The sequence below is a fragment of the Octodon degus genome, unplaced genomic scaffold, assembly GCF_000260255.1.
Source record: "Octodon degus isolate 3935 unplaced genomic scaffold, OctDeg1.0 scaffold00058, whole genome shotgun sequence".
Classification (NCBI taxonomy): Eukaryota; Metazoa; Chordata; class Mammalia; order Rodentia; family Octodontidae; genus Octodon; species Octodon degus.
Window position 1 is genome coordinate 1,357,737 of NW_004524634.1, and position 10,696 is coordinate 1,368,432.

General features: G+C 43.4%; 1 protein-coding gene and 1 pseudogene across 6 annotated transcripts in view; both read right to left on the minus strand.

Annotated features, from left to right (window-relative positions):
* CUNH2orf42 (chromosome unknown C2orf42 homolog) overlaps positions 1 to 10,696 on the minus strand; it is a 43,170-nt gene that overhangs the window by 13,514 nt on the left and 18,960 nt on the right. For all 6 annotated transcript variants that reach the window (XM_023718468.1, XM_023718464.1, XM_023718466.1 and 3 more), the window contains one exon: positions 1,978 to 2,085. In XM_023718468.1, coding sequence (XP_023574236.1) covers positions 1,978 to 2,085 — 108 coding nt within the window. The remainder of the gene's footprint in view (positions 1 to 1,977; positions 2,086 to 10,696) is intronic.
* Positions 6,031 to 7,529, minus strand: LOC105742526 (annotated as a pseudogene).

The window sequence follows — 10,696 nt, forward strand, 5'->3', positions numbered from 1 at the left end:
AAAAAAAAAAAAAAAGATACAAAGGAAAGATCATTTTGTATTTACTTATAAAAAATAGGATAGGTTTACAACTACTTTCACTTAATTCAATAAGAAAGAGGTGTAATAACAGCGTTTGGACAGAATATCCTGTCTGCTTCTTGTGCTATGGATAACCTCTAAGAAGATAACATTGGGGGCTGGTGAGATGGCTCAGTGGTCTAAAGCACCTATTTGAACAAGCTTATCAAAGCAAAGGGACCACGGTTCAATCCCCCAGCACCACATGCCAGCCAGCCGCACCCTCTGGTGGGCTGAGCTGGCTCCCCCCCACATAAATAAATAAAAATAAAAATAAAAATAAAAAGAAGATAACATTGTACAGTGTACTGATTATCAAAACTGTCCTATTAATCAGCTGTGAAACTGTCTCATTTATATTTATTTCTCAATAAAAAAAGATATGTGACAAGCCAAAAATATGAATTTCTGCTATATGACTTCTGTCAAGCCAAGATTTTTGCCACCTCTGAAGCTTGCTTTAATGCTGGATAAAGCTACGTGTACAAGGCTCTACTATAAAATAGAGTCATACAGCCGTAGACACAACAGATCAAATAATAGTCCTCAATATAATTACTTGGAGTTTAAGCTTTCTTTTTTTTTTTTTTCTTTTGCGGAGCCAGGGATTGAACGCAGGCCCTTGTGCTTGCCAGGCAAGTGCTTACACTACTTAGCCATCTCCCTGCAGTTTAAGCTTTCTAACAATGGCTGATTCACTGTCTGCATGCAGGATTAACAAGCAGTGCCACCAAAGGGCCCTGAAAAATCAGCAAGCGGTGAGTTAAAATTAAATTGGAGTTTAAGCTGGAAGACTCAATACTGCTTCAGCAGTTAGATGAGCTATGAACTCAAAGGTTTTTATGGCCCTAAATATAGTGATTGACAGCTTACTAAGTGAAAAGGTAGGGTTAAACCTCAAGAAAACATTGTTGTCAGGGGAAAAAAAGAAAAAGGAAAATTGGGGGCTTGCGTGTTAGCTCAGTTGTTTAAGACCCTGTTGGGGCAAACCCAGTCAGGTGCAGGGGACTGGGGTTCAATCCCCAGCTCGCCATGCCTTACCAGACCTGCACTTAAGGCAGCCTGAGACAGCCCCCCCCCCCAAAAAAAAAAAAAGTCACATTACATTAAATAACTATTTGAAACACTGCCACTGAGCAAGGCTTTTCACCTATTGCACACCTACCAAGTATCTTGAGATCCTCAGCTCTCTAGAAGAAAGATGGTACATAAAACCAAAATATAACTACTAGAATAATAAAATACAGTCTCAGGGCTAGGGAGTGTGGCTCAGTACTGGGGCACGTTCAGTTCCAAGCAATAAAGTAAAATATTCTAAGCCTAATAATTACTCTTAAGGACATAAGCTTCCTTCATCAAAAATTGGGTATCATGAAAAAAAATTTTTTTTTTTTTGGTTTTTGTTTTTGAGACAAGGTTTCACTATATAATTCAGCCTGGACTTGAGAACTCATTGTGTAGCCCAAGCTGGCCTTGAATTTGCAGTGGTCCTCCTGCCTCAGTTTTCTAACCCCTCGGATTATAGGCCTGGGCCACCACACCTGGCAGTTTCAGTTTTTTTATATACACTATAATATGCTTCTAAGAGACTGACTTAAAAATAAACAGGCCCTTCGATGCACTTGTGAAAGTATTTCATACCTAGAAACATTAAACTTCTTGGTGGGCACCTGTGTTGCTGTTTGCTGTTCTTTTTCTAGCGAGGTTACATTTCCTAATGTTTTCCACTAACTCTTACTGGGATAAGTGAAGGGCCTTTGAAGTGCATGGTCACAATCCTAAGAGCTCATTGTGGAACGCTTCACGTCCATGTGACTAGAGGTCCCAGTCCTGAAACTTCCACATGGATTTTTTGTTCCAAATAATGTTCTTTAAGGTCAAAACACCTATTTCTGTTCCAGAGGAGAATCCCCATACCTGTGGTGGAGTTGGGGAGCCGTTTTTTTGCACTTCCTACAGATATTCTCTGCTGCAGGGCATCAAAAAAGGACTGAGGAATGTGGAATACCAGTGGCTCCGGTTTGCCTATAGAAATAAGACAGTCATTGTGAAAAAGTGAAAGAAAAGAAATGAAGGCACAGTAATAACAGCCCTGAAGCTTCTTCTTCTTCTTCTTTTTTTGTTTTTCTTTTTGGTTTTTTTTTTGCCATAGTTTTATTGATAAACAAATAGCAATGAGACAGTTTCAAATCAAATCGCTAGGACAGTTTCAATAATTAACACACTGCATACATTCTTCCTAGTGGTTAATTGCTGTATAAGATGCGGACTTGATATCCTATTTACAAACATCATTAGAACAAATCATTCTATTCCTTAGCAGAATGTAACTATATATCTATCCTAACCACTTTGACTACACAGATACAAAATGAACATACATCTGTATACCCTTTTTTTGTTAAGTTCCGTTATTTGAATATTATAGGTGTTGTAAACTCAGCAAAATATTCTAAAAGAGTCCAGTATCCCATAATAGTATTGGGTCTTCCACTTAACTGGCAATGTCAGAAATTGTTGACCTGAGTCCCCCACAGCTCAACATAACAGCATGGCTTTATTTCTTATATTTCATTTTTATACTTTTCTTTTGGATGGTTAAGACCAAGGTAAAGCAGGACCTATGTAACAAGAGTGGTAGCTTTTGGGTCTGATAAAGTCAGTGAAATCCCCTCAGGATTTATCCTGAGATCCTGTACCTCAGATTGTAGAACCTTTGTCAGTACAGCCATGTGGATGAGTCACGGCCATTGCTTGGCCAATGTGCTCTCTGTGAAAGCCTGAGAGAATGTCTTCTCCCCACATGACTCTCCTTAGGCACACTCTACATCATCGATCACTTTCCTCTTTGGCCCCATAATCTCCTTGATCAGAAAATGTGGGATACTACCGAGTTACATGATGTTACAGTATAAGTTCTCATATGTCCTTAGTCTTAATTGACCTTAGAAGGCCAGGGCCAAAATGTTGGCTTTACTTGCAGCCCTCCTTTTTCTCTAATTTTGGTCTGCAAACTTAGGTTGTTAACCATCCAGAAGACAAGCTTGTTATTATCGAACAACTTAGGCTGTTAAGCTTAACCTCACTATCTGTCTGCATATCAAACATCTTAGGCATAATATGGAACAGGTTTTTTCATCAAGGATTTTTCATCAAGGATTGATATGTTGAACTTTAAGTCCCTACAGAATATGATAAAAAAACATTTAAAAATTAGAATATATTTTAAAAATAGGCATAAAGAATTATATACTTCTCATGTTTGCACATAAGTCCAAAAATCTCACCATATACAACCTTGAAGCAGGACAGTCCCACAATAATCCTTTTCCTGTCTCTTGCTTTCCTTCACCACCCCCTTCTTCTTGAACAACCATCTACCTGAGAGACATCATAGCAGCAACTGGCATGTCATGACAAGAAGTCCATGTTCAGTAGACCAGAATGACAGGCACTCCAAGCATGAAACTACTATTAAAATTACCATCTGGAGTGTAGTAGCTTAGTTCACAGGTATCAGTATATATAGTTAGTCAGGGTGAGAACCTGAAGTTTCTTTCTTTCACATTTAAAGAACAATCTAGGGGTCAGGGAGGTGGCTCAGTAGAATAAGTGCTTGCTTCCCTGGCAAGCGCAAGGGCCTGAGTTCAATCCTTGGTTCTGGCAAAAATAAATAAATAAATAAATAAATAAATAAATAAAATTAAAGTATAGGAATAATTTGCAGATGCAGCACATGGGATTCATCCCTGGCCTGCTGGGGCGGGGCCCGGGGCATGCTGAGACAGTGATTGAGGCTGGGCTGGTGGCGCATGCTTGTAATCCCAGCTCTTTGGGAGGCTGAACACAGGCTGATCAGATCACTTCAAGTCCAATCTACGTAGTGAGACCTTATAGACCCTTACTAAAAAATACAAAAAAAAAAAAAAAAAAAAAGGAATAATTTTTTTGGTAGAATCAGGGATTGAACTCAGGCCCTTGAGCTTGCCAGACAAGCGTTTATTCTACTGAGCTATCTCCTGGGCCCCAGGAATAATTTATTGAGAGAAAGAAAGCTTCTATATGAGGATAGAAGGGGTACCCCAAAGTGGGTTGCCACTTCTTTGACATTTTCATTCATTCATTCATTCATTCATTCATTCATTGTGTGTGTGTGTGTGTGTGTGTGTGTGTGTGTGTGTTACTCAGGACTGAACTCGGCTTTTGAACTATACCCCTGGCACTTTCTGCATTTACTTTTTATTGTGCAATAAGGTCTCATGAAGTCATGAAGTTGCCCAGGCTGAGTTTGAACTTCTGATCTTCAGGCCTTAGGATTACAGGCATATGCCAACAGACCCTGCCAGCCTGCTTCTAGGTCACTTGCACTTATAAATCATATAGCTGACCCTTTCTTCCAATAAGGGTAACTTTATGAAGCCTGGCGTGATGGTGCACACCTTTAATCCCAGCACTTGGAGACTGAGGCAGGAGGATTATTGCTAATTCGAGACCAGCTGGGGCTACAAAGTGAGCTCAAGGCCAGCCTGAACTGCATAGTGAGACCCTGTCTCAAAAAGATAAAAGCAAGACTTTCCTCCTTAAGAGATGAGGAGTGGGGTGGAGCTGGGGAGATGACTCTACCTGATTCTCTCCTCACTGTCTCCATATACTTTCTATTTCTATTTGTGACTAAGCAAAATAATGATAAGCTCTCTCACCTGAAGGATCAGGACCTTGGATGCTGAGGACTGTAAATTTTTTATTTTTGTACTGAACATTCTTTCTCATCCTCAGGATACATTTACATTGCCATAGATAGCACACTTTAGCAGCGGGAACCAAGAAGGAATGTGGGGAGTACCCACCTTTTTTCTCCTGATTTATCTATGTCTTCTCTTTTCTTGGATAGCACCACACTCTCCAGGTGCCAGGAGAGACTGGATGAGGGGGAAGAGGGCTGTGCACGGTCACCTACCCTTCGGCCTCTCTAGGTACCAGGATAGTTCAGTAAACACCCTTCTCCCAGGGCTGCAGTAGACACAAGGCAGAACAGCTGGCTTCTGGGCCTGTTCATGCTCTAAGGTAACATCCTAGAAAGGCAAGGTCTTTCAGAGGAGAAAATACAGTGACTGGATTTCCCAGATGACACTCAGTCTGCTGTCTCCTCCTTCAGGCTCTACTGCTGAGCCTGGGTTCCTGCAAGGCCTTGTCCTATTGGCAATAAAGAAGGAAAGAGATGACACCAGCATCCACATGAGGTGCTGCCCTTGCAGCCACCATCCCTTCTGTCTACCTGGCAGTCACAGATGAGGTCCAGGCAGCATGCAGGGCCCCCACCAGGCCCTAGGAGCCAGCTCTTGGTTGCCCTGTGCACTGATGACCAACCACTAATAAATACAAACTTCAAATAGCTCTGATCCTGTGTGTCTCATGTGAGTCAATAACAGCATCCCCAGGAGAAATGTTCTTGTCACTTATGAACAGTTGATTTAGGGAGTGGAGGGATGAGCTCATTTTCTAGGAAATCAGGGTCAAACACCAGCTCTTCTGCCAGCCTCACCCCCAGAAGCCCCAAAGATTGTCTCACGAATCACTCTGCAGCTTAGCTGACCAACCTGTCTTCTGTGATACTTAACTAAAAGGCAACAACTTGAGTAGGCAATTATGCCCCAGGGACAAGAGCAAAACAAAAAGCAGAAAGAGAAGAGAGGAGAAGACACTGAATATGAAGGGAATGAAAGGCAGGGCTGGGCAGACAAAGAGGACATCTGGGACAAAATGGTCCCAACAGCTCAAGCCACCTCTACCTTCTCAATTCATTTCAGAAAAATCAGCTTACACTAAGGAGGGAATAAGGAGGACAGTGTTTGGTAACAAAAATAGAAAGTGCTGGGTAAGAAAATTGGTGACCAAAGTGATGCTATTCTAATCAGCATGAAATGACCAGGACAAAATCCAGGAGGTACCTAGGGACACTGTTGGCACCAGCTACGTAGCCACTCTGTGTTTCCAACACAGAATCCGCAGCCTGACCACCTTATGGCTGCTCTGGCCTCCTCCTGCCTTAGGTCTGCAGCGGCAGCTCCGGGTGAGACAAGAAGAGACGACAGTAGATCCCCATTTGTTGATTTCTTCAGGGGTGAGCTCTGCAAGTAAGTTCCCCTTGCAGTTTAGGGCACTGGGCAGGACTTCAGCCTCCGAGTGCCCTCAGGGCCTGCAGGAATCATCACCCAGCCTGTCTGGAGACCACTCAGCCTCCTCCTGGGCCAAGTGGGGGATGATGGTGGTTAGTGGCTGGCAGTGAGGGGACTCAGAGCTGGGATGGACTTACACATGGCCATGAGCATCTTGAGGCACAGAAGTCAGCAGCCTGAGTCTGCCTGGTCCAAGCCATATTTTTTTTTTTACCCAGTGGTTTCTATTTTTGTCACCAAACACTGTCTTCCCTACTCTGTTCTTGGTGCAAGTTGATTTTTCTGAAATCAGTCAAGAAGGCAGAGGTGCTGGCTTAAGCTGTTGAGAGCACTGTCTTAGCTGTTCACAGGTTCAGCCACCACAGGCTGTCACACTGGGCTGGTCAGTGTGGTCTGGTCAAGATAATGCCACCAAGGGTCACTGGTGGCAGGAAGTCAATGAGGAGATGTCTGTCCCACTCATCACTTTTAGTGTTAAGGCCTGAGGGCAGTGCTGGTTGGATCATACAGTCCAAGAGGAGCCTATGGCTGAGTGAATGGAGCCAACCACTACCTTCTCAAAGGTGTCTGCCACTGTCTGTGGGGAAGGTCACCTCCTACTACACAGGTCCCAGTAACTGATACCACAAAGAAAATACTCTGATGAATCAGAAGAACCAGGGATGTCCATGTCCTTGCCAGGGATGCAAGACTACAGGCCCTGCTCCAGCACAAGGGGCACAATGGGTTGGATATGGTCAGCTGTTACCACCTTCAGGTCATCATAGGGGCTGCCACTCAAGGATGTGTCCCGAAAGGACACATCAGGTGGCTTGGCTATAGATGCTCCAGAGCTCAGCGCACAGGTCCACAGTAGCTTGCTTGGCCCAAGCTTGCTCTTTGGTAGGGATGGCTGCTTAGTTCCAGTAGTAAGAAAAAAGTCTCTCCCGCAAGGACATTCTGAGCCGTGACTTCTTCAAGTCTCCCTGGCCCTTTCTGGCCAATGGCTTAGGCCAGTGCAGGCAGAACGTATCTGTGTCAAAGGCCAACGAATTTGTGAGCAGGGTCTGCAGGGAGCGGATCAGGCCTGTCTTCGCATCTGTGCTTGCTGTTCATGGGGAAGCCATCCAATTTGATTCTTCCAACGTCTCCCTCGTGGCTCAAGTGAGCGGGACTCACAGGGGTACCGACTGCCTGGCAGCACGTCCACGTAACCACTAGTGCGGCAATGCCCAGCATGGCCACTCTACCCAGCATGCTTGCTTTTGTGCTCAGCAGTGCCTGCCACAGATCATCTGAAGCTTTGTAACGCATCTGGGGGGGGGGACGGGACAGAGAGCAGGAGTGTCCAAGGAAGGCACCTCAGTCCTCCTTCCTCGCAGCCAGGGTGCTGGAGTAAAGGAGAGGATCCTAAAGCCTCCCCCAGGGCCTTCTCTAGCTGCTTCTCCAGGCCTCAGGATCTTCTAGTCTCTGATTTTTCCCGAACTAGCAGATGGAGGCAAAGCAGAAATCTTTTTTTTGTGTGGAACTGGGGATTGAACTCAGGCCCTTGTGCTTGCCAGACAAGTGCTTATTCTACTGAGCTATCTCCCTGGCCCCAGAAGTCTTGATCAGTGTAACAAAGTGCTCAGCAGTGGAGCAGCAGTGGCAAGTAGACTCCACATGGCCTCTCAGCTCCTCAGAGACATGGGGGATGGGCAGGGGATGGTGTCACTCCACTGGCCATACACTACCACTCCTCTGGCCTCTTGACCTGTGCTTTCTCAGGTCACCTATTAGCATGGCCTCTTTAATTTGGGACATGACCTTTTTTGGTCTGGTTTTGTTTGTTTGTTTTTGGTCCATTTTTTCAAGTGTCTCACTATGCAGTTCACACTGGCCTTGAACTCACTTTGAAGCCCAGGCTGGCCTTAAAGTTAAAGCAATCCTCACCTCAGCCTCTCAAGTGCTATATATTACAGGCATGTGCCCAGCAAGAGACTAACATTAGGACACTATTTATTCTAGTACCCTAATGGGTACTAGAATATTGACTCCTTTCAGTATATGAGCTCAAGGCAGATAAAATATTTGAAAATACTTAAACCTCTTAGAGAAATTTAGGTTAACAAAGTGAACTGAAAAAGAGTTCTGGGAAGAGGGCTAAATGAGTTCAGAATTTTCCTTAAAAATGCTGTCAAAGGGGGCCGGGGAGATGGCTCAGTGGAATATGCGCTTCCCTGGCAAGCGCAAGGGCCTGAGTTCAATCCTCAGTGCTGCAAAAAAAAAAAAAAAAAAAAAAAAAATGCTGTCAAAGGGGCTAACATTAGCAGAGGGAAAATATCCAGAATCAGGAGACATGCAGAATTGTGACCTGGCTGGGTGTACCTGAAAGAATCCCTATAGAAAAGAATTTTTGAATTGCACACTAGGCAAAGGTCTGTATCTCAGCTACCCCACCCACCCCTTTTATTTTATCTTGAGACAGGATCCGCATTACCCAGACTGGCCTCAGACTTTCCGTCCTTCAGCCTCAGACTCCTGAGAGACTGGCATTACAGGCACGGGCCACCATGCTCAGCTAAAAAACTCAGAAAGACAAAGTTCACATACTTTTTGAAATAAAAGTCAATTCATAAGTAAATACACAATGTAAAATGAAAGGTTTTCAGAAGTTTTATAGAAAAACCTCCCATTGTTCTCAATGGTTTTGCCTGATTCATTGAATGTTGGATGTTAATAACAAAACTTACTGCTTTTGAACTATTTTGGCGTGTGAGTACTTTAGTTATCACACAGACATTTACAGATCTTTCCTCTTGAAATTAGATTATGGTTAAAGAAGGAATTACAGCTCTTAAAGATGTGTTAATTCACCAGAATTCTAGGTTTAAGAATTAACCTTGGAAAGATCTCATCAAATAGTCATGGTCAGGAGGGTGCTGATTGATGGTGACTGGGAGAACGATGGTGGAGATGAAGGTAGGAAGGGATTTAACTCAGAAATGCATTGCAGGAGGACCTCAAGGCTACAGGTTACAGAACTGCACCATTCTCTTTGGGAGAATTAAATAGGCATATACTCTATTATGTTAAACAAATCAACAAAATTTCAAAAGCAAAATACTCTATTAAAAAAAAAAAAAAAGCCAAATGTCTCTTAGGGGCCAGGGAGATGGCTCAGTGGAATAAGTGCTTCCCTGGCAAGCACACGGGCATGAGTTCAAACCCTGGTTCTGCCAAAACAAACAAACAAAAAAACAACTCTATCCATGCATGGTGCTTATAATCCCATTACTCTGGGAAGTTGAAGAAGGAAGAATGAAAGTCTGAGCCCAGAGGGGCAACTTAGTGTCTTAGCATGTAACCCTCCTTAGCTTCTTTTCTAATCTGAGCATGTGTTTCAATACCTCCAATCTTACCCCTCTCCTCACCAGGAAGTCAGAACTGTTCTAATCCTTTAAAACCTGCTTCTTTCACTGAATATTTATAGTCAGTCTATTATTCAGCACAAGGTGCTCTATTTTTTAGTCTTGAGGACTGAACCCAGAGGCAGGCTCATACATGCTGGCAAGAGCTCTATCATGGGAGCTACATTTCCACCCCTTTTTAATTTGAGACAGGGTCTGGCTAAATTGCCCAGGCTGGCCTTGAACTTGTGATCATACTGCCTCAGCTTCAAGGGTGTTTTCATTTTTTAATTAATTAGTTAATACCAGAAGATTGAACTCAGGGTCTTTGTACCTGAGCTACATCTCCAGCCTTTTCTTTCCTTTTCTATTTTGGGACATGATCTCTCTAAATTGCTAAGCTGCCCAGGCTGTGTTTGAACCCATGATCTTCTTTCCTCAGCTCTGTGATCAGTTTTGTTTGTTTGTTTGCAGTACTGGGGATTGAACTCAGGACCCTGCGCTTGCCAGGCAAGCGCTTAGTCTACTGAGCCATTTCCCCAGCCCATCAGCTCTGTTATCAGTGTGGACCACTACAGTTTTAAAGCAATGGGCAGAGATCGGGCTGCTGGCCCTCCTCTGATATCACCGAGGTTCCACGACACTACAGCAAATCAGCCTGCACACTGGGCTTCTTCACATGTCTCTGTAACTTATACAGACACTTAGTGTCACATATTTGTATTTTCTCTAACTTCTTCCCTTCCCTTGATTTTGTTTGAAGTAGTACAATCTTCTAAAGCTCCTTCACCAAATATGCAAATAAAATCAAACACATAAATAAGGTTAAGGCAATTGATCTTTACTTATTACTTGCTTTTATTCTACCTCTGTTATCTTTAAATTCATTTTGCTGCTCCTTTATGACAAAAGATATAACTGTGATTATTCATTTTTTAAAATCACCTCTCACTTCTACCTTCTAGTTTCTTTTTTCTTTCTTTTTTTTTTAAACATTTTTATTTATTTGTGTGTGTGTGTGTGTGTGTGTGTGTGTGTGTGTGTGTGTATGTGTGGCCAGCTCAGCCCACCAGGAGGCGGGGCTGGCTGGCA